This window comes from Amblyomma americanum, chromosome 2, assembly GCF_052857255.1.
Source record: "Amblyomma americanum isolate KBUSLIRL-KWMA chromosome 2, ASM5285725v1, whole genome shotgun sequence".
NCBI classification, from domain to species: domain Eukaryota; kingdom Metazoa; phylum Arthropoda; class Arachnida; order Ixodida; family Ixodidae; genus Amblyomma; species Amblyomma americanum.
The window spans coordinates 220,953,543-220,978,359 of NC_135498.1; the positions used below are offsets into that span (position 1 = coordinate 220,953,543).

General features: G+C 48.4%; 1 protein-coding gene across 1 annotated transcript in view; it reads right to left on the reverse strand.

The window, feature by feature from the left end:
* slgA (proline dehydrogenase slgA) overlaps positions 1 to 24,817 on the reverse strand; it is a 174,193-nt gene that overhangs the window by 18,684 nt on the left and 130,692 nt on the right. The window contains exons 5-9 of the mRNA XM_077655754.1: positions 8,965 to 9,029; positions 6,772 to 6,953; positions 6,596 to 6,677; positions 3,570 to 3,662; positions 1,234 to 1,664 (exon numbers count right to left, since the gene is read on the reverse strand). Coding sequence (XP_077511880.1) covers positions 1,234 to 1,664; positions 3,570 to 3,662; positions 6,596 to 6,677; positions 6,772 to 6,953; positions 8,965 to 9,029 — 853 coding nt within the window. The remainder of the gene's footprint in view (positions 1 to 1,233; positions 1,665 to 3,569; positions 3,663 to 6,595; positions 6,678 to 6,771; positions 6,954 to 8,964; positions 9,030 to 24,817) is intronic.

Here is a 24,817-nt window from a genome sequence, read left to right on the forward strand (position 1 = left end):
CGAGTTTCTTAAAAGGGCATTTCATCCACCATGAGAATGCTGGGAAGGCAGCTTACTTGGCTTGGCCCTAAAACATAACTACGACTGCTGAAATACAAATTTTTGCAAAAAATTATTGCAAGAAAATGTTGTTTTACAATTAGTATGAGCAGTAATAAAAATATGCTCACAGGACATTGCAAGAAACGAGCTGAAAAGCAGATAGGCGTAAATGAGCACTGAATTTACTCTTAATGAGAGAGGGCCTCCACTTTTTGCAATCATCATGCTGTAATCCGTGTTGGATGCACGAAATGTGTCTATTTGGGTGCACAGGATCTTTCTTTGCCTGCTTCTGCTTTGCAACACTGTGATTCATGTTTCCAGCACAAAAAAAGAACACACGGAGAGAGGAGGAGGAGACACCGCACAGAACTGAAATTTATTCCACAAGAGTGAACCTGACATGCAAAGGGCGACACTGAAATGCAAGAGACCATAGTGGTAATAGAACAGCAATCATTTTGCTGCTTTGGATGATTGTCGTCTTGCTATTGAAATGGTCTCCCTCTGTCTGCGGTCTTCTTCTTTTTTTTTTTTTTGCTGGAAAACATGAGCCACAGTGTTGTCCAATCAGCTTTGGTGGCAAAATGCGGCCTTGTGGTCCAAGAAGTGGCACGATATGTGCTTCAGTCGGTTTGCACTTTCAAAGACGGGATCAGTATAGTTACTGTGAGATGCAGTGTGGGCAATTATGAATGAGAGGAATGGGACAAATTTGGGCGAGAGAGGGACACCACTGCACCTCCATTTTCCCTCCTTTCTACATTCCTCCCCTCACCCTTTTACAGCTGATGCTGCTCACTCAAGCCAGGAGTGGGTGCCTGACAGCAAAGGTGATGAGGGATGGGACATGAGCTGATGTACTGCAGGAAAAGAGAGCCTAGTTGAAATCAAGAAATGAGCATGAGTGGGGCATGCAATGCAAAGGCAAGATAACAACCGCTGGTCCTTGAGGGTAACGGAGTGGATTCCAAGAGCAGGCAAGCGTAGCAGGGGGCGGATGAGATTTGGAAGTTTGTGGGGATAAGGTAGCCACAGCTGGCACATGACACAGGAGAAGCCTGGAGTGGGCGCAGTTAGGCTGACGATGTTGATGCACTGAAACCAAATGAAGCTGCTCTCTCTTTTTGCCCACTTCTCTGTGGACAACCAATGAAAGCTGGTTATGACACGAAAGCAGGCTGCTCTCACTTGTTGACTGTGAAGCGAATGGTGTCCTCGTTATGGGAGGCCACCATGATGGCGATGGTACGGCGCTCCTTCCCTTCGACCACCTGGCGCAGGCACTCGGTTAGTGTGCGGTAGTACATGGCGTTGGTGTCCTCATAAGTGGCATTGATAGGGTCCTCGTAGCCCAAGGTACGTGCGCGCAGCCGCTCCTGCTCCAGGTAGGCGCCGCGCACTAGCTTGGCGCCAAAGAAGAAGCCCTGGCGCCGCGCCAGTTCCAGGTCACGCACCACGTGGTCGTAGGTGGCACGCAAGTAGCACTGGTACGTGTTGAACACGATAGCCTTCTCCTTGTTGTACTTGCGCATCAGCTCCATGGTGATGCGGCTGATGGCCGGCTGGAAGTAGGTCTGCTCAGCGTCCACCATCACACGCACGTCACGCGCACGTGCTGCCTGCATCCAAGGGCCACAAAGGCTAGTGCACGGACCCAAGCAAATACAAAAGAAACACCGCTGTCATGCAAAGGTGGAGCCACGCAAAAGCTTCTTCCACCAGAAAGCACCTCATGCAGGAGTGTGAAAACAAGCACACCCTGATAAGCTTAAGACTCAAAGTCCTCTGCAGGACTCAAGAGTAAGTAAAAAAAAAAAAAGACCTTGGAAAAATTACGCGCTATCCAAAAATGGTTCAAACATTTCCACTTGTCTGATAAAGGATGAGGAGACCTGACGTATTTAAAGACTATAGACACCAAAATTTTGCATGGTTGCTTTCTTACTTTAAATGATGCATTACATATTAATACACATGGGTCACCTCGTGATACTGGTCTATGATCACTGAATAACTTATAAATCAGTTTCTAGCTAATGCAGTTTCGGTTACTGTTTCATTAACCAAATGATGGCTGTGACATGTAGTTGACCCTTAGTTCACCTGAGGCATGGAAAAAAATAGAACTGCAATATCACTGTTGATATGCCCTTTTTTTTCATTTCAGCTCTTGAAGCAGGCTGATTTAAGTGTCGCTGCGAATTAAAACTACGTATCAGCACCTACATTTAAGTTTTTTCGTGCCTCATGTGCCCAAAAGGTCAACTACACGTCACAGCCATCGTTTCGCTTGATGAGACAGAAACTGAAACAGCATGAGAGAAGAAATTCAATCATAAATTATTTAGAGGTCATGGGTGAATACCGTGTGGTGATCTAATGTCTAATGCACCACTTGAAAGATGAAAACATGCAACCAAATTTAGGTGTCCATAGTCCTATGGCGCCTGTCCGCTGTCTCCTTGTCTCTTTTGTCTGTGTGAATTTATTTGCGCCAAGGTGGATTTTTGCAAGCTCCAAAAAAATGCTAAACAAACTAGCCCAGCAACATGCCTTACTTAGCCTTTTAAGGCACATGGTGAAGCTTTTATTCACTTTGGACTACAGAAATTTGTTATTTATGGTTGCAGCCAAGACAGCCTCGCAGTTGCCACCTCTAAGGCTGCACTAACAGTGTGTGAAGTGTGGAACAAGGCTCTCCTCTTCCACACACAGTTGTAAGCAGAAGGTCCTTTTCACACGCCACCACAGATTTTTTCCCACCTTTGATGATCCATACAATGTCTCCTTTATGGTCAACACTCGGCAGTTTGCCCTGACATGAGAGTGACATCACTTGGGGGAAGCACACGATCTATGACAACGCCAACATCATGACAATGCAACAACACAAGGCCAATCACAGTTGTGTAATGACTCCAGGCAGCAAAGCTGCAATAGTGGCTGCGACACATGGAACAAAATGAAAATTTGCTGTGGCTAGCCTGAAATGCAGAGAAGCTGAGCCACCAGGAGCGCTTAGAGATCGGCACCTGTGAACAGGGTGGTGGTGGGGCAGCAGGATGAGAAAGCAATGCCAGTCAAGGTGAGGCAGGGGCTTCCACCAGTCTCCGCCTCCGTGGCAGAGAGACAATGGGGAACCAGCCTGAGCCCCACTCTCGCAGCTGGGTTATCTGTTCAATCGTTTCGTTCGCTGTCGCCAGTAGCGGCCGACTCCTCTCAGAGGTTTTTTGTGACGTGTGCAAACCCCAACATCAAGAAGAGTTGAATGCCGCATTAGGGCTGCAGCACCAAGCACTATGAGCACAGACACGTACAGAGATGTTTAGTGTTGCAAGTGACGCTGTGCCTGTGCCTCCCCGATTCTTTGCACTTAATGTCCTTTCCAGATATTGCAGCAATAAAAAACTCCAAAATCAATGCAGTTATGAACTTTCAATGCCCCAAAGCTTTGTTTACATCTTCACGTGGTGGCGAAAATCGCAGACCGCGATGCCAGGCAAGAAAGGAGTAGCGCCACTCACCCGAGCAATGGTGTGCACCCGGCGCATCATGTTGCGGAACATCTCCTCTTCTTCCTCGGTCAGGGCTGAGATGATCGGCTCCATGCGCCCCGTCTATGGCACAAGACAGAAGACACTGTATGCAGTGCACCTTACATGCTCTGCATTGAAGAAGCCCCCCTTTCTGTTTGCTGCCTATATTCAATTCAGACTAGATGGACACATTTGGTTACTAAGAAATGAATACATGCAGCGGTGCATGCGTTAGCACTAGTAACCCCATTGTGCGACCGATATAAGTGGATGGACAGAAAATGCCAATACAAACTCTCCGCTTGTAATCTGCGATGCTTTTCCTCCGCGGTGACATCTCTGTTGTGCAGAATGGTGGGATCCCCGGCAAGAGGCTGAAAACTCCTTTCCAAGCTGCTGAAACTCAGCCTGCCCTGCTGGACGAGCGTCTGCATTGTACACTGAAAGGGTGGAATCCACCACTGATCCCCTCCCTGTCGATGGTTACCGTAAAAGCAAGCGGAGGGCAGCGGCCTTGCAAGGCTGAAGAGGATAAGAGGAGAGTGCGCAACTGGGAACCACTTGCAGAGGGCATGCTTACTATGGCAGGAGGGGGGTTACTATGGAAGGAGGTGGATATGGCGACAGCGTAGGAATGTGCAACTCCAAAGGGCCACTTCGGAAACATGAAATTCTGTAGGGTGGTTACCTTGGAAGGAGTTTATGAGGAACGAGCAACCGGAGGGTGACAGCCACAGGAATCACCTCAGAGGATGGTTACTGTGGAAGCAGAAAAGTGTGGCGACAGCGGATGAATGCATAGTTGGCTGGTGGTTACTGTAAAAGTAGGCGGAGAAGGGTTACTGTGGAAGGAGGTGGGTGCGGCGACAGCGGAGGAATGCGCGACAGGAGGATAGTTGCCACAGAACCACCTGGAAGGTGGTTACCATGGAAGAAGGAACAGTATGATGACTGCAGAGGCATGTGCGACCAATGGCAACCAGTGGTGGCCACGGGAATCCCCCGGAAGGTGGCTACAATGAAAGAAGGGTATGGCGAGAACGGAGTAAAGCATGAACGAAGGGTGGATGCCATGGGAAACATTAGGAGGATGGTTATCATGCAAGGAGGGAGGGTGTGGGGAGAGCGATGGAATGGGGTACGCTCTGTCTTTTACAGCTGCTGCCAAATGTGTCGCTCTATGAGAGGCTCATCGGCAGTGGCGCCGCACGTCTGGAGCAGCGAGCTGATGAGGAGTACTACTAGAGGAACGAGTTGTGTAAAACTACGAAGAGTGGTATATAACTATACATATACGCTGCTCAGCCACTGCGGTGGCTAAGTGGTTATGGCGCTCAGCTGCTGATCCGAAAGACGAGAGTTCGATCCCGGCCGCGGTGGTCGAATTTCGATGGAGATGAAATTCTAGAGGCCCGTGTACAGTGCGATATCAATGCAGATTAAAGAACACCAGGTGGTCAAAATTTCCGGAGCCCTTCACTCCGGCGTCCCTCATAGCCCGAGTCACTTTGGGGCGTTACAACCCCCATAGACCATATACCATATATGCTGCTCAATATCTAATGAAGGCCTCGAATCTGGCAGTTTTCATGTCGTAGGCAGCACAAGAAGGTTCTTGCACAGCTTCCGCCCTCACCGTTCGATCGTGCTCCTATGTGGCACTCGCGGTAGTACAGGACGTACTTATCCACTGCTATGGAAAAGGTGGTGCTGGTGAACACACTCAATGTTTGGTTACACTACACATAAATACTTGCGAAAGCAGAAGGTTGAGCAGCCGCCGCTGTAGTTTTGGTGGTAGAGCACCCGACGTGGAGTTCGGAGGTCATGGGTTCGGATCCCATCAGCGGCATGCGAGTGTTGTTTTTTCTGCTTTCTAGTCAGTTATCCTTAAAAACAATTAATTTATAGCTCATTGATAAATCCCAGAAATTAAAAAAAAAATCCCCTATGCTCCTTAGTATCGGTGACTGTTGGCTTCCGTCATGTATGTCATAACGAGCACCTCCTTTCCCTTCTCTTGTTTCCATATATATGCATGTCACTCTCAAATTATTCACCACCACAGTATATATCGTGAAGTGGAAATATCTCATGAGCTGTCGCTGAATCTCGCGTTACACAGTGGTAACTATACTAAAAACCCTTGCCTGCCGGCCCGTAGGTAGGCCAAGAGGGCTAGCCATCATCATGCACTGCGAATGCAGCATGCGCCTCCTGCTAAATATCCACCATGCAGAATTGACTGGCCTGTTGTTAACTCGCTCTTGCTGTTAACTGTGCATTTTTAAAAGGAAAAATGATGGTGATAATGGGTTAATGCCCATACATATGCAGAATTGGTCATCCCCTACTTTACGTCCATAGGGATTCCTCAGGCCACTCCTGCTGCAGCGGTTAAGTGACCCTGCGATGGCAGGTGCAGGTATCGGTCGGGCTTGAAAATCCCAGGTTGCTCTCCCCAAACAACCTCTCGTAACCAATCATTAATTGAACGGCCACAATGGGCAGTTTGTTCACATTCCTTGCCCACAACCAGGTGGGCAGCCTGCCACAAAGCCAGCTTCAAAAAAACAAACACACAATGGCTAAGTGCGGGGAATGGCGACTATAAGTGCTAATGCACTGAAAAGTTCACTCCTAGGAAGGAGATTTGAGCCACTCTCTGATGCATTGAAAAACAGCGCTAATCCACTGCACCAACGAAAACAAGTGCTTTTATTTTTAATGGTGCTGCAATCTGTTTTGACAAAAATTCTTCTGTTTTCCGTTTGGTGTCACTGCAGAGCTGCTCTGTAGCGGGTAGGAAACAACCTGGTCAGATACAAGACGCCTAGCATACAACACACAACCAGGCAATGCATGGCAGGGCATTTGGAGTGTTTTTCCTCTCTACTGAAAAAGGATGTCGTGAGCGTGACACCACAGCCTGCACCAAACAGTGCCCAACAGTGAAAGCTTCGTTCACTGCCATTTTGAGACAGCAGTGCACCTGATCAGGGCGCCCCACTCACCTTCAAGTTGGGCACCTTGAACAAGTCCGAGATGAAGTAGTTGGTGTCGACCAGGCCACTCCATGAGAAGATGTTCATCAGCCTGAAACAGCGAAGCAAACGCAGACCACCTCAGCTGCAGCTGCCCAAAGCCACCAAACTCATTTCTTGCTGTTGAATCCAGCTCGAATATTCACCCTTTGCGGTCGTAGTCCATGCGCTCGAGCCATCGGCGGAAGGCGTTCTGGTCGGCGGGTGACACGTGCAACTTCTGGCCAATGGTCGATGGGCTGACAGAGGAGAGTGCCATGGCCTGCTCCGCACCCGTCACTTCCTGGAAGAACTGTCTTGTGTGCACCACCACCTCGCTCAGCTGCATCTGCGCACAGGGATCAGCAGCAAGGCCTCCTTTTGACAAGGCTTCTTTCAAAATTTTTTTGCATCGTCTTGGCGACATGAAGCTCTGTGTGAAGACTGCTGCACCTTTCACCTTGTTCACTTTTCAGTCAAAGCTGATGCTGGAACCTGACAATGGAGCTGCGGACATTTCTCTGCCTCACACTGTGAAGACGGCTCTGTAATACGAGGCCCCTTTCATGGAAGATGAGGGCTCTGCTGCTCATGGGTCTGGCACTGCAGACACTACACTGGGGAAGTGGTTTTGCAGAAAACACAAGGCAATACTTTCCTAGAAATTAAAGCACAGAAAACAAAAGCATTAGGAGTACTTACCATATTTACACAATTGTAAGTTGACCTATTTTTGTTTTACAGCTATAGCTGTTAGGCACCCATCGCTAGCTTGCACGTAGTCGTCACCATCGGCATAACCGGTGGGTGCGTTAATGACATACACCCACCGGGAGGGTGTCATTAATGCACCCGCCGGTCATTAACACACTCACATTATATTACGGTCAACCCGGGTCACATAAGCCTACGGGTGGCCCTGTTTGGAACAGCCGCCTGCCAGTGCAGGGGTGCATCTCTTGAACACTACAACAGTGCGCCAGGAATATATCCCCAAAACTAAACACCTAAACAGCTATCGCTGAATCTCGTGCTACATAGTCGTAACTGTACTGCGAGTTTTTTTTCATCCGAAAATTCGAATTAGGGGGCTCGACTTAGAATTGAATCTGGCACCATAATTAAAGGCGAGACAAGCAAGATACAAGGAATGCTACAGAGTGGTTGCAATTGTATGTTTGCTCTACAGCTCTACCCTGTAGCATGTGGTTATCCTGCATGCTTTTTTCGGAAGGATTTTTCTTTTTCTTTTCCTTCTAACTGCGCGCTCAGCACTCATGGGAGTGTTGACAGTTGATGGAAGGGCCGCTGTTACAATCACGGCGACACCATCACTCAGAACGGCAGCACTTCCGGGAGTGCCATCAGCTCATGGAAGAGCAGCTGCCGCTCATGCATAGTTTCTCTCTTTGGCTCTGTTCGATGCATTTGACTTTACTGCCAGTCACGTTTTACCAGTTTTTAATGTAGTGCTAAGTCAAATGTCATTTGCGCTCTGGAGCCGGTAAGCATTCAGCGCTCGTTTACGTCTACATTCAAAATGACTATCATTCTTTATGCTGAAGAAACAAACAACTGGATGCTGGGCTACAAGTTCCACATTTCAGAAAGGGTGAAGCAGGTGTGGTGGCTGCAGAGAGGCAAAATTTTCAGCTGTCACATGCAATGCCATGGTACAGTTGTTTGCGAAGTGGGGGATTTCGCTGGCTGATGACATTACAAAAATGTGCTGCGAGACCACAGCAGTGATGACGAAGGTAAAAGCATGGACGAGTAGTCCAGTGACTGATGCATTTTCATTGTGGAATGTGCCCATGGGCACACCCTTCTTTTTTTTTCCTGACATGCAATATGGGGGGGTGACTTACAATCGTATAAATACGATACATGCAGTGCAATGCCCTGAAACTGATTGGAGGCAAACACAGGAAAGCAATTTCGATGCTTCAATGCAGAATGAATGCATAACGGCAGTCTTTCATTCCATTCCTTTGAATGGAATGGGCTGCGGTGCAAAATGACCACCTTGGAAACAGCGTTCTGCTGTGCTTGCTTGCTTGTGAACAATTCTTGAATGCCCTTGTTTCTTGACGCATTCTCTCATGTTCTTTTTCAGTCTCTGCTTGTGAGGCTCCATACAAGTGTTGCTGCTAGTGTAATTTGTTTATTTTTTACGTCACAGTGTGATAATACTGTATGCGTGCCTGCTTTCATAAGTTCCTGCCTAGGCAGGTGGCAGTATTGTAAAATGAAATGAGCTACACGTCCGCACATGCAGCTTGGCTAGCAACCGGCAGCCATGTCCAGTTTAGGGTGATGTGTACTGTGCCGCGAGCACTGCCTATATTGTGGCCACTCACCAGGAGCTGTGGTCTGCCCAGGGCTGTCAGCTTGATGGCTGCTAGGCCGGTACCTTCGGTGGCACCTGCGACAAGGCAGAGGGTGCCACCGTCACCATGGGAGAGGTGCCAAGGAGCACTGCACAGGCAGCGAGCTCCCACGTCGTACCACACACGAAAGAGAGACAAGCCCAATTTTGAGACTGAGCATAATAAGCGAAGCCTGCAGTACGAACCTACTCGTCAAAGGAAATGACCACGAACAATGGGGGACGAGCGCTTGCCAGCGAGTGTACACAATGAGACTGTTAGATGTGCAAATGCCAATCATTTCACAAAAAGAAAAGAAGAAAATTGAACAGTACACGAAAAAGCCCAACAAATCATCCCAGCCTGCCTTCACGAAGGACACTGTGCAGCCCATCCAAGAGCGCAAACTTGTGGCACAAACCACCAGAGTGGCAATGGGCACTTTTGCTCTTTCTCTACTGACTTAAATCTTTCATTACCGCACCTACACAATGCGTTCAATTTAAACAATGCCCCAATCTACGTGATCCAAGCTGCTTCTGGGCAAGTAATGGCATCAGTATGTTGCTAAAGAACTATGCTTCAGCTTCGGATAGGTTTCCTTCGTCAGCCACATGCGGGAGCATTTTTAAACTGTCAGCATACCTGTCAATGCAGAGCGATTATTGCAGCAAGCCTGGAGTTCAAGGTGGCATCCCCACATTTCGCCGATGCTGCTTAGCAATGGCGGCATTCTTGAGCATCAACACTTGACTCTGTAGATGCAGGCGACAGCTTTGTGTGAAGTCCATTCATCTGATTTGAGTTCGACAGAGATAACTGCTTTACCCAACCTGAACTGTCGACATGTGCCCAGCCTTAACTCTTGTTTCCGCCACTGCTGAGGAGATCTGCAGCTTTCCGAGGCTCTCTGAAGGTACTGCGAATGTTCTAAAAGATTCTGTGCCACCAGCAGTGTAGCTGACCATATTTTTACAAGACAGCCTGGGGTCTCCATTGCACTGCACTGCACTGCACAGCAGCCCACTACTACAGCAGCTCTTACTGCTGCTCCTTAAAAAAGCGACTGTCGTCTTTTGGTCCTGCCGTGCCCACATCAGTCTGTTTCAATGGCCTATGATGTGTACTGTATGCGTGCTTGCTTTTTGGGATGTTAAGTTAAACCCCGGTCCTGGCACAGATGAGTTGTTTTACATTGGGTTTAATGGCGCCTAAGCAGCTAAGGCTATCATGTGCCAAGCTCAAGGTATAAGAAAACAGCTTTCTGCGGATTTTTACAAATATGTGAAAAAAATATGGTAGTGTAGAAAGCTTCTACGACACAGACTGACAAAGCGCAATGGAACTAGGACGAGTAGAAGAAACACGAAACACAGGAAGCGCCTGTCTTGTGTTTCGTGTTTCTTCTACTCGTCCTAGTTCCGTTGCGCTTTGTCAGTCTGTGTCGTATCAGTATGAACCAACTAGCCCACACCAAGGTCCTCTTAGTAGAAAGCTTAAAAAGTTATTTCCTTCTACCTAGTATTGAGAGCAAAAAGAAGATTTACACATGGCTACCGTTAAAAGTTTCAAAGGAGGTCGGGTAACCTCATCAGCCATCCTTGGCTGGGCAAGGATCTGGAGGCCTCCAACCAATCAAATAAAAACGTCAGCCATTTTCTCAGGAATGAGAAAGTGGCTGAGGTGCATCAGGCGAAGCACTGGGTCATGATTTACATTTTTTAAAGAAAACCAGCCTCTGCTAAAAATCTAAAAATGCAAGATATGTCCACAATTGCATTATCGCCCAAGAGTAGTACTTGGTGAAGAAGAGATGCATTGGTTATAAAATGGAGAAAAACACTTTTTCCTTAGCTTTTCCAGTTAAATGAAATTAATGAAATTAAAATGTGACTGACTGTAAGTCCACCTCCACATGTACAAACTGGTTTGTCTTTTTTCGTCAGCAGAAAGCTGTGTGTAATGTGTGTGGCCTATGCAGAAACGGCTTATACGAAGACTGCCACATTTTGATTAGATTGTGCATGTGTTGTTACAACCCAGTGCGCGCATGCACCACCGAAGTGAATTTATGTACCTTTCTGTCGCAGTAAAACCTCAGCTGATGTACCTGTCTTCTTCTATGTCTGTGTCCCAGTTATATGCGCTAGTCTTTAATTAATGATGACACACCAACTAGCCCAGCTTTCCACTTTGATGGCAGATAAGGACTTCCTTGAAACATTTGTGGTGCATACATTCACCTAGAACTGGTTTCATTAAGTGTAATTTGTTATTTACTTCGTTGTTCCAAGCGGACTGCCATTTTTTTCCTTGCATTACAGTGTAGTAAGTTCATGCAATTTTTATAGGGCATATTTACATTTTTAATTTGCTTGCCACAAGTTTGAGCAGCACACAAATCTGCTCTTTTGTTGCCGTTTCTGCCGACATGACTTAGTATCCAGCAGAGTCTTATGTTTTGTCCTTGAGCCGTGGCTGTTGTAATGTTATGTACGAGGTCGCCAAGCAGTGGAGTTATTGCATCTCTAAAATGAAGTGCTGTAAGCACACTTAGTGAGTCTGTAAATAATACTGTTGGCAAGGTTCCCATTTGCTATTTTTCTATGGCCACACAGATGGAGTAACATTCCGCAGTGAAGATGGAAGCACAGTGTGGAAGTCTTACTATTTTGTTCCAATTCCCCTGTACAGCTGCACTTCCAACGTAAGCATCTGTTTTTGAACCATCTGTACAAAAAGTTGTGAAAGTACTGTACTTTTCCTCAAGTGTAATGCTGCAGAATTTATTTTTTACAGAACTGTGTAAGAGTGAAATCGCAGATTTCAGGGAAATCACTGATTTAAGAAGTTTCCAGGTGGTCAGTAGTGGAGCACGCCTTTTTGAAACCACATTGATGGACATCCAGAAGCTCCCGGTCTTCTAACACGAACGTTAGTCTGATATTCAATACTCTTTCAAAGGATTTCGCTAGACAATTAGTCAGGGCTATGCCCCTATAGCTTCTAGGAAGGGTAGGTGGTTTTCCAAGGTTTTAAAAATGAAACAATAATGGCCTTCTTCCAGGCTTCAGTAATTTTCCCCGATACCCAAACTTTGTTAAAAATCTTAAGAGTGCTTCTAAAGCCGGTTTAGAGAGATGAGCTAACATTTGATAATGTATTTCATCAGGGGCAGGTGCTGTTTGCTTACCGGCGAGCAGTACTCTAGTAATTTCTTGAACTGTGTGGGTTTCTCAGTGGGCACAGGCCACTAACCACCGCGGGTTCAGGCTTCGCGCGAGCCAAAGGACCCAATCAGCCGTCATCACGTGCACCCTGGGGCACCGCTGCGGTGCACTCAACCTCTGCAGAGAGGAGACCGACCCACCGCAAAGACACAGGCCTCCAAGCTCACGAAGGAGACCTTTATTCACGCCGTCCTTCAGCGGTACACAGACTCAACTGTCACCCCGTCCCGAGGCGCGCTCAGAGCAAGCCTCCGGTGCGCGCTCGGACCAACAAGAGTATTGCGTGCCGCTAGCACGCCACTGCAGGAGATTGTCCCCGCGGCAGTGCTGTGATCTCTCTCGTGTCGGCCGTTGGGCCATTTGCGAGAGAGAGTGGGCAGTCAACGCAAGGTGCGCCTGTTGGAGGTCGCTGGACCCCTGGACAGGCTCGAGCCGCTGCAGGTCGAGGGCCCATGCTGGCGAGCTCGAGAATGCCCTGGTCTGAATGGCAAAGGCCGGCCCAGACAGACAGTAGCGTACGCACCTTACGCTGTCCCTAAGAAGTCTCTCTCTAGCTCCGCTCGGACGGTTGTGCAGCACGCAGCCGCCCAAGCGGGTTTGAATTCCTGCCAAAAGGCATCAATGGTAAAGGCCCTTGGGAAGCCAGGGCAGAGCTGCATCTCCGTCGCCTGAGGCGGGAGAAAGGGAAAGAGGAGAACAATGCGGGATGTCGGCAACAGCTGCGCAAAGGCAACGGCGGGAAGCCCGGATTCCCACAACTGTAAGTAATTTATTATAAGACTCGTATGTACCACCACTTGTAGGCAGTCTTGTTTCTCATCTGTGTTTTTGCATTTGAGGAATGATTCTGTGTAGTGAGATGAACTGGAGACTGCAGAAAAATATTCACCCAAAATGTCTGCGTGCTCCTCTATATTTGTCTGTATACCAGGGGCTGACAGAAAAGGAACTGTGAATGGGGAGTAGCTGCTCTTTATGCTTTTAACCATCTCCCACATTTGTTTTGATGTGGTTGAGCTGTTTATAGAGGATGCGTAACCTTGCCATGAAGTTTTTTCGGCATTATGGCAAATATATCGGTCTTTCGTTCTGGACTTTTTGGACTTTTTGGGCGTTTTGTTTCTTTTTTGCATCTTGGCATTCTTGTGTATACCAAATTTTGTGATTCTGTTTTACTACTCCAGACAACCGAGGAATTGCTAGGCATGCAGCGGTTAAAATACAGTTTGTGGTAAATTCACTTAGTTCATCTATGCTGAAATTATCTGAAACTATTTTATCTAGGCTGGCCTTTTCTCTAAACAGTGCCCAGTCAGCCAAATGCAGCTTCCAGCGTTGTGGTTTTGTTGGGATGACTTGCGGTGCACATGTTAAGCTGATTAGTAAAGGGCGGTGATCGCAACCGTATGGGTTGTCGATGACATCCCATTTAAAATCGCTAAAAACAGTGTGAACTAAAAGACAAATCTATGGAACTCATTTCTCCCGCGCTCGGAGAGCAGTATGTATCTTTGCCAGTGTTTGGGAGGGAAACATTACTACCTAAAATAAAATCTTCAAAAATACCACCTTTTGCATCAGTGTGTGCACTTCCCCAAAAACTGGAGTGGGCATTAAAATCAGCAACTAGCAGATATGGCCCTGGTAGCTGTTCTAAAAGGGTTTCTACATCACGAACTGTTCTTGTTAGGTGTGGCTCAAGATATACGTTACATACTGTGATTGCTTGAAAATGAAGGATGGTGAATGCGGCAGCTTCGTATTTGGTTTCTAATTCGATCTCGCAGGTTCCAACACCAGTCTAGATTACAACAGCAACACCTCCAGACAAATTACTTGCTAGCTCAAGGTCACACCGAAAGACATAATACTGGTTTAAAATGTTTTTTCTTTTTTTGTTTAGGACCTAAGTTGGTTTCCTGTAAGCATAAAGCCACCGGGGGCAGTCTGTTTAAAAGCTTTTTTACGTCACTGTAGTTATTTACTAGCCCTCGGCAGTTCCACTGTATAAGGAACGCCATGTTGGATGATTTCTGGGAGTGCTGTTTAAAACTTAAGCTACCGGTTTTGCGGGCGCCATTACTGGGGTCTTCTCTTTTCATTTTCGCCCAAGGAAGCTGTGCCACCGCTGCAGCGGAGGTGAGTTCTATGTTGTGTCCATTGCCTCACTAGAGGCTCTGGAGGCTCGCGGAGAACCTGTGGGTGTGCAGTTTGTGGGCCTCTCTCGACTGGAGGAAGCCATGCGGGCGGCCGGCTGAGGGGCAGCGGGCCCTTTTCCTGATGTGGCAGGGCAGCCTTCACTGCGTCTGCCAGGGGCGTGGGTGGCCCTGCCTCACGCTTTACTGGGGCAGTGGCCAAAGCCGGTGTGGTGTGCCGCCCCTGTGCACCTTGTTGTCTTTTCGCATTTTGATGTGGTGGACATCGGTAACGTTCTGGTCTTTCAGAACCTCGAGCATTTCTTCTTCTGAGAGGTTGAGAAACTCATGTTCGGATATTACGCCTCTGACAGTGTTTAGAGATCAGTGAGTAGTTACAGATACAGGGATGTCTCCAAAGGGCACTATGGTTGGGAGTTTTCAGTATTGTGTTTTGTCTCAGATTTGGAGAAGGAGGTCGCCACTGGCTAGCTTAGCTTCGTCACCTTGTAGCCAAAGCCCAGGGCATCAGTAAGAGATTTAGGTACAATGAATGGAGGCATTTTTCTAGCTGGCTGCTCTGCATTTTCACTATGTATGACATGATATCTAGGGAAATGTTCTTTTGCTTTTTTTGGAAGCATTGGGCAGTTATATCATTGGCCCACACTCTTTTTAGAGCACAATCATTTTGGGAGGGAGGTGGAGCCATAAAGTGTGTTACATGTTCGGTCACGATGCCAGCCGCCCACCACAGACCCCAACGAGAGGACGGGACAGGAACTTGCAAGCAAGTCCTGCCCGCGCCAGCTGTACACCCCAACTATAACCAAATATGACGCAACTCAGGGTGGTTGGCCACAAAAGGTTAACCCTCGACGCCAGAAAAGAAAGAAAAACCAAGAAGTGAGCAGGAGACAGGAGAGTTGTGAGAAAGGGGTAGGAAAGTGAAAGATAGAGGGGAGGATAGGTAAAGGCGACTGCTGATTTCCCCCAGTCGGGTCAGGCTGGAGGTGCAGTCTACAGGAAGCTGGAGCCAAAGTGTGTGTTGCCTCTGGCAAGGGGCCTTAAAGGTCCCAACACTCGCCATCGCTTCAACCACCAAGATCCCCCTTTCCCCTGACACGGCAACGCAACGCAACGCACGGCTAAGCGCGGATGCTCGGGTCTGTGGTGATGCACTGCTCACCATCATCCCCCTGCGGGGATGTCTCTGCGAATGCTTAGGAACCCTTGGTGTCGCAACTCACCAAGATCTGCATGAAGCAGACGTCCCTGTGGGTCGCAGCTGCTCGGGTCCGTGGTGAAGCACTGCTCACCATCATCCCCCTGCGGGGATGTCCCTGCGGGGATGTCCCTGCGGATGCTCAGGAACCCGTGGTGTCGCAACTCACCAAGATCTGCATGAAGCAGATGTCCCTGCGGGTCGCGGGTCTGTGGTGACGCACCACTCGCCATCATCCCCTAGTGGGGATGACCCTGCGGACGCTCAGAAATCCGTGGTGTCGCAACTCACCAACATCTGCATGAAGCAGATGTCCCTGTGGGTCGCAGCTGCTCGGGTCCGGGGTGAAGCACTGCTCACCATCATCCCCCTGCGGGGATGTCCCTGCGGATGCTCAGGAACCCGTGGTGTCGCAACTCACCAAGATCTGCGTGAAGCAGATGTCCCTGCGGGTCGCGGGTCTGTGGTGACGCACCACTCGCCATCATCCCCTAGTGGGGATGACCCTGCGGACGCTCAGAAATCCGTGGTGTCGCAACTCACCAACATCTGCATGAAGCAGATGTCCCTGTGGGTTGCAGCTGCTCGGGTCCGTGGTGAAGCACTGCTCACCATCATCCCCCTGCGGGGATGTCCCTGCGGATGCTCAGGAACCCGTGGTGTCGCAACTCACCAAGATCTGCATGAAGCAGATGTCCCTGTGGGTCGCGGGTCTGTGGTGACGCACCACTCGCCATCATCCCCTAGTGGGGATGACCCTGCGGACGCTCAGAAATCCGTGGTGTCGCAACTCACCAACATCTGCATGAAGCAGATGTCCCTGTGGGTCGCAGCTGCTCGGGTCCGTGGTGAAGCACTGCTCACCATCATCCCCCTGCGGGGATGTCCCTGCGGATGCTCAGGAACCCGTGGTGTCGCAACTCACCAAGATCTGCATGAAGCAGATGTCCCTGCGGGTCGCGGGTCTGTGGTGACGCACCACTCGCCATCATCCCCTAGTGGGGATGACCCTGCGGACGCTCAGAAATCCGTGGTGTCGCAACTCACCAACATCTGCATGAAGCAGATGTCCCTGTGGGCCGCGGGTCCATGGTGAAGCACTGCTCACCATCATCCCCCTGTGGGGATGTCCCTGTGGATGCTCAGGAACCCGTGGTGTCGCAACTCACCAACATCTGCATGAAGCAGATGTCCCTGTGGGTTGCAGCTGCTCGGGTCCGTGGTGAAGCACTGCTCACCATCATCCCCCTGTGGGGATGTCCCTGTGGATGCTCAGGAACCCGTGGTGTCGCAACTCACCAACATCTGCATGAAGGAGATGCCCCCTGTGGGGACCTGGAACAGATGAGGCTGGCACTCGTGAATTGCTGGAAAAATTTCTTTTGGGCCAGAATAAGTTGGCTGAGGAAGTGGCAGCACGCTGCACTCAACAAACATGGAAAAACGCTTGCATAGACAGCCTTGAACGCACGGTGCAGTCCTAAGATTACTGATTTAGAGGACCGAAGTAGACGCTCAAATTTAGTTGTCATAGGTGTACCAGAAGATCATGATGAGACAGACGCTGTGTTGCGCTACAAAGTTTAAACAGATATTTTTTCCACTAAGCTCGAAATCACGTGCAAGTCAGTCAGCAGAATCCGTCACCATGCTAAGCCTGGTAAATCATGATTAGTCATCTTGTACTTACAGGACTATGAAGAATGCTTGCGATGCGAAAGGTACCAATACATCTCTACAATATGACTACTTTCAAAACACGCTCAGGAAGCGCAAGCTTCCATGGGACAGTGCTTCAAAAGGAAGACAGAAAAAAAGGAAAGTAACTTTAATTTCAGGACAAACTGCATATATCTAGTGAGCTTTTTAATTGGGATGACACAAAAAACTCTACAGTTCTAATTGTAAAGTACAATTCTAAGAAAGACTGGCTTCATCGACTTTGATAATAAAGAACTCCGAATTATAACCATTAGTGCACATCGTGTTGTCAACACCTGCGACTGACTTGAGGCTGTTATCTCAGGATATAATCTGCATATCGTTATTTTAACAGACACTTGGCTACACAGCGGTATAAACGATGACACATTCCCACCTTCTTATCACGTTTTTGGTGAGGACAGACCAACGAAAGCAGGTGGGGTGGCTATGCTGGCAAAGAAAAGCATGCCAGTCACTCTTTTGTGTGACGCTCATGATAGAGAAACTGTTAGCCTAAAGGTTTCTTGCTTGGGACAATAATTTTTGTTCTTTATCGAGCGCCAAGCTCACCACTCCAATTATTGCGTGTTTTCCATGCACATATTACGTCCTTCGTGCACAAAAATTTCTTTTAATTGTAGCCGTTAATCTTCCAGAAGTTAACGGGGATCATATTTCTTCTTGTGCTGAACTTCCTCCTCATGTCAGCTATATGCGTGATATATTCCTGTGCCACAATTTATAAGTTGTAAATTTACCTACACGTGTGTATGACTCCTCCTCGTCAGCACTTGATATTGTGTTTGTGACTGGAACAGTGTCAGTTGAACGCGGCATATCTGATCATGAGTGCTAGTCATGCTGTTTGCAAATACGAAAGGTGTTTCTACAAGGGAAAACTTTGGGCTAGTTGGTCTGACATGATTAAAATGTAAAAGAACCGCGACTTCAGAACAGGATGTAAGAGGAGGTGGACAGGAAGAGCGGCAACTAGCAACTGACGTTTATTATGAAGAAACACATAGCAGCAAAACATTGCGTCTGCATGTGGAATGCCATGAAATAATAAAAGCACAAAAATAACACCTGGTAAAATCACAGATGATGACAATGAAAAAACAACTGCCAAGGGATAACACAACTATCACTGGTCAATCAAGAACCGGTCCCTTTATCTAAGAGAGCCAGAGAAGGCTCACTTATACAGGTGTCAAGGCCAAGTTTGCACATGCGTGCTGCTTCTAAAATCTCCCGCTCAATTCTAGACTTTCCCCTTCCTACGATAATATTTTGATTAAGCTTGGGAAAACAACCACTGCATTCCCTGCAATGTCTGGGGAAATTAGAGCCAATTTCACACTTCAGAGAGCAAAAATGCTGCCGCAGTCTATCATTGACACATTGGCCAGTTTGGCCAACGTAAACTCTGCCACACTATAGCGGAAACTGGTAAACCACACGAGTGGAGCAACGCACGCACTGGTACCCGTGCTTAGTGGTGCAATCGGTGCTGCACGGACCGTCCGTCACACGCCTGCAAAGTTGAGACAACTTGCAGGGGGCGGAGAACACGACGGATTCCCTGCTTAGCAGCCACCTTCTTCAGGTTATGTGCCATTTTATGCACATAGGGCATAACCACTAGCTGGCCTTTGTCAAGGGGGGCCGCTTGCCTCAGCCCGTGCATCTTGTCTTACAGCTTCCACATCAACGATTCAGCCACTGCCTGGAGGACGGGTGGTGGAAAGCTGGCCTGCTTCAACTTATTAACCTGGGCCTGGAAGCTTTCCGCAGTTTTGTGTTGGCACGACTTTAAGAGAGATGACCTCATACAGGTCAAGGTGACACCTCTCTTCAATAGTTTCGAGTGTGACGAACAGAACGGTAAAATAGCTTTGCTGGAGCACGGCATATACGCTCAGCACACATGTTCACTCACTTGGAAAGAAATTTGCAGGTCTAAAAACTGGATGGTGAGCCCATGCTGCTGTTCAGGAGTGAAATTTAAGGATTGGGAGCATTGCTTGAAATTTTCCAGAACTTCCCTGGCAATACTGTCACGAATCGCTTTGCAGTCAACATTAAGCATGACTAAGAAATCGTCTACATATCTAAACCCTTTTTTAACACCGAGGTTGGTGGCGTCAAGCTGAGGCTGAAGCTGGTGGCATCAAAAGTGTTTTTGTCAGACTTTTCACATGCCAGCGACAAAACTGTTTTAGATTACCTGCATCTCCACCTCAACAGCACACAATAGAACTCTGGGACAGCATCAAAGACGTTTGCACATTCTGTATTGAAAAACTGATGCCAAGCAAAACAAAGCAAACAGCTAAAGTTAACCCTTGGATGATGTAGGAAGTCATTCAATTAAAAAGAAAAATTAAACGCTTAAGACAAAGGTATGCCCCTTGAATAAAAATTCAAAACTCACAAACCTTATTGAGCAGGTCTCTTGTGCATGCTAAACGAAGGTATTTTAATCACATTTGCCCAATTTCATTCGTTCCGCACCACAAAAGTTTTGGATGTTCTCGAGTAAGAAAAACAAACCGGTGGAACAAACAGTGGAGGATGGGATTCGTATTGCCGAAAAGCAAAGTACAGCAGAGCATTTTAACGCGGACTTCCACACTGTCTTTTTAAGTGCAAATGACTTCAGCTCCTATTTTGCCATTTTCCAGTACAAACTTGGAGCCTACATCTGTAGCGGGAGTAATTTCTATGCTCCCTTATCTAAAAACGAAATCTACTCCTGGTCCCGACAACATACCAAATGTTTTTCTGCATCTATGCGCTGCAATGCGGTCCCAATTTCTTGTAATCATTTTTCGTGCATCATTATTTACTGCAACCCTTCCTTCTGATTGGCGAACCTAATACTGATAACTATCGCCCAATATCGCTAACATCATCCTGGTGAAAGAGGCTAGAACACATCATAGCTAACTTCACTACCAAATTCTACGTGATAACAGTGCCCTCTCACCTCGGGAGCATGGTTTTTGAAAGGGTTTTTTCATGCAACATCAGTAACTCAATCCTTTGTGAATATCCTAGATAAATCCAGCCATGCAGACGTAATATTTTAGATTTCAAGAAAGCGTTTGATCTTGTTTCGCGCTCTAAACTGACTTTAAAACTTTGATCAATTAATCTTCCTTGTTTCATCATTACCTAGGTTCCTGAGTACCTGACTAAACAAAAGCAGTTTGTTAGCATCGGTACTCACTATTCCCATGAACTCCCAGTTACCTCGGGTGCCCTCAGAGTAGTGGTTTAGGCCCTCTGTCATTTTTAATACATATTAATGACATTGTGAGCATAATTGCTAATCTCGTTCAAATAAAATTGTTTGTTGATTGTGTGATGTTCAGCGAAGCGACATGATAAATAGCCTTGAACAATAATCTTCAACATCTTCTTTCTTGGGGCAGTCGTTAGAATGTGGGACAAAATAATAACCACAAAATTTAATAACCTCTCTTTTCCTTACACCCTGGGCGTCTGAACCGTTAACCGAGGTGAGAGAATTCAAACAGGGCGTCATGCTAACAAACAGCCTAATGTGAAACGCTCACATTACTAATGTATGTGACTGAGATGTATATGTAACAGCAGTGCGAACACAAAACAGGAAGAAGAAAGAGAATATAGTACAGAGCGCTGAGCTGAGTGCTCTGTACTATTCTCTCTTTCTTCTTCCTGCTTTGTGTTCGCGCTGCTGATACATATGGATTGCAACCAACTAGCCCGGCAGATGGTGTTATGTGACTCAGCCTTTCCTAAACTTTGCCTTCTATGCCATAAACTAAAGCAAGCTGCCACTGAAAATAAACTTTTAGCCCGCACTTCACTAATTAGACCAAAACTGGAATAGGCAAGCATAGTATGGGACACTGAACATTGATGCACTAGAAAGAATTCAGCATAAAGCTCATATTTAATTCCTCAAAGACTGATTCCCTGATAGCACTAATAATAGAACAGCATGGTATCCAGACACTAGAAATGAGAAGAAAAAATTCGAGGGGACAGTTAACCTCTGCCTTGAGGGTATGACATGATACAGTAATGGGTTAATTCTATATATTGCCACACTACTAACTCCTCTAGTGGCGTCATACCACGGCTAAACTGCATTTCTTGGCAGTTGGCAAGCCTTGAGCCATCTCGGGGCTAGATGCTTTTGTCGCCTTCATCTCTTGTGCTGCCTGCTGCCTTGCACGTCCCAACGTCTTGAGCGTATAAGTAACGCAAGTAAACCAGCCCTGCTTACGTCAACCGTTTCTCGGTGACATATTTGGTGGAGGTGGTGGGTACGGGCCATGAACGCTGACCTCGACATCAGCTCTCAACGCATGGCTACAACACCAGTCCACAAGGCGAGCCGCCGCCTGCGAGGCCTACAACCCGAGTTCGGCCAGCTCACAACATTGGCAAGGGCCATGACGTCCACTACGGCTAGCCAGACAAGTCAGCTTTCCGGGGAATGCCCCGCCGTTCGTCCTCCACACACCGCGGCAGCCCCCATCGTTCCATGGTGAGAGGCTTGAGGACGTCGAATACTGGTTGGCCAGCTTTGACCGTGTGGCCGGTTTCAACGAGTGGGACGGCGAGCGCAAATTACGGAATGTCTACTTTGCACTACAGGACTCGGCCAAGACGTGGCATGAGAACCATGAAGCTGCCTTCACTAACTGGGAGGTTTTTCGCTGAGAGCTCTTAGCCACGTTCAACACCAGCGAAAGAAAGGAGAAGGCTGAAATTGCCTTGCAATCGAGGTCGCAGCAGCAGAACGAGAGCGTCGCTATGTTCATTGAGGACATGACGCGACTTTTCAATCGCGCTGACCCTGCTATGCCCGAGGCCAAGAAGGTACGCCACTTAATGCGCGGCATAAAAGAGCAATTGTTTGCTGGACTGGTACATGACCCCGCCAAGAACAGTGGCAGACTTTGCCAAGGTGGCAACAAGCATGGAGCGTTCTCTGCAGGAACATGGCACGCACTACAGTCGTCAGGCGAGCATAGCAGCCGCTCACCACTGTACGCCTACGTCACTACCCACTAAGGAGCTTCGAGAGCTTGTGAGGAGCCTGGTACGCGAAGAACTCGAGAAACTCCGCTTCGAAGCTCCACAGGCCAGCGTTGCTGCCATACCGGACGTGGTCTGGGATGAAGTCTGGCGAGTTGTTAAGCTGCCACCAGCTCTGTAGCCGGCGCCCTTCTCCCCCGTCCCTCCTGTGCCTTCACTGCGGTATCGAATTGCAGCTGTACCCGCCGTACCGCAGGAGTCCCGGTCTAAAATGAGAAAAACACGTTTGGTGTATGCCAAACAGTAGGCCACTCTGCTACCACTGCGGGGAACCCAGCCACATCCTCCGTCACTGCCCCTACCGCAGAATGCGCTTGCGGGGGTTTCCTTCCGACGCCCGTCGACCGCGCAACGCGCTACGGAGAACGGCCGCGAGACATCGAGCAATATCTGGCCGACAATGTGCAGCCATCGACCTGCAGCCCCGATCGCCATCCCCAAGGCGGTTTTCTTCGCCAAGCCGCTTGTCGTCTTCTAGCCAGTTCAGAAGCACGTCCCCACATCGGGGAAACTGAAGATGGCATCCTCCGGGGGTAGGGCTGCCGCTAATGGACCAAGTGAAGAGCCTCCACCCGATGATCCGCGGCTACGATCTGACCGACAATGACTTGACCTCACGACCTCAACGACGACACGCTGTGACCGACAGGCTTCTGCCGAAATCGATGATTCGCTGCTACGATCCAACCGACGACCTCACCCGACGCCCTCAACGACAACGACGTGCTGTGACCAACTGGTGTCTGCCGAAATCCCTGTAACCGCTGATAACAGCGATGTGACCGCACATGTGGATACCGGTGCTGATTTTTCTGTAATGAGCAGTCGGTTAGCGTCGGCCCTCAGAAAGGTTCTGACCCCTTGGTCTGGACCGCAGATCCGCACCGCTGGCAGCCATGTGGTTACGCCGATTGGCGTCTGCACGTCACAAATACAGATCCGCGGTGCTACTTTCCCTGGTTGCTTTGCTGTGCTGCCCGAGTGCTCCAAAGACCTGATACTCTGTTTGGATTTCCTTCGAGAGTACGGAGCCGTCATCAACTTTAAGGAGCTGGTCGTGTAATTTTCCAATCAACCCCCTGTTGACGGTGATCCCGAGCTACACAGGACTAAATTACGCGTCTATGACGACCACGTTTTGATCCCGTCAAGATCCTGCATGTTTGTTACTGTATATTGCGATAACAGCACCGGAATTCGTGGCATCGCTGAAACCAACATGTCGCTGCTCCTTGGTCGGCAAGTCTGTGTTGCTCGAGGAATTACTGAACTGAACAATGGCCGAACCAAACTCTTGGTGACAAATTTTGGCTGTGAACCTCAGTGTTTGCCTGTCAGAACAGCTATTGCGTATTTGGAGGAACTCAGCGAATTCGCGGGACAGCACGCTTTGTCCGGAGCCCCGGCATCAGTGGAGGAACCGACCACTCCCATAAAAACTGAAGTGAACCCAAACCTCCCATCTAATCAGAAACGCTGCCTGGAAAGCGTTATCCAGTCTTTCTGCGACTGCTTTGCCTCGACCTCCAAGGTTAGGCAGACACTGCTCACAAAGCACCGAATTATAGTCGCCAACCAGCGGCCGTTATGTCAGCCGCCTTACCGGACCTCTTCGAAGGAGTGTGATGCCATTCGCCTCCAAGTTCAAGAAATGCTCCAGGACGACGTGATATAGCCGTCGACGAGCCCATGGGCGTCGCCTGTTGTTCTAGTGGCAAACAAAAATGGAACCCTACGGTTCTGCGTTGATTACAGACGTTAAACAAAGTCACAAAAAAGGATGTTTATCCTATCCCGCGTATTAATGACTCCCTGGACCGGCTGCGCCACGCCAAGTACTTCTCATCGCTAGATTTACGAAGCGGCTATTGGCAAATCGAGGTGGACGAACGCGACCAGGTTAAGACTGCCTTTATTACACTGGACAGCCTGTATGAATTCCGGTTGCTCCCTTTCGGCCTGTGCTCGGCTCCAGCGACCTTCCAGAGGATGATGGACACCGTTCTTGCCGATCTCAAATGGCAGTCCTGTCTCGTGTACTTGGATGACGTTGTCATCTTCTCTGGCACGTTCGAAGAGCACCTGAGATGCCTGCATGCTGTGTTCGAAGCAATTCGGTCAGCCAGTCTTTCCCTGAAGCCCAAAATGTGTCATTTCGCTTTCGAAGAGTTGAAGTTTCTGGGCCACATCGTGAGCGCTAAAGGGGTTAGCCCAGACCCCGATAAGACTGCTGCCGTGGCTGCTTTTCCTGTGCCCACCGATAAGCACAGTGTGCGCTGCTTTCTAGGTCTCTGCACCTATTATCGGCGTTTTGTGCAGAACTTCTCCCAGATTGCTAAGCCCCTCACCCGACTCACGAAAGATTCCGAACTGTTCTTCTGGGGCCTGGAGCAATCAATCAATCAATATCAATCAATAATTTTATTTCTTCCTCACAAAAAGATTAGCGGAGG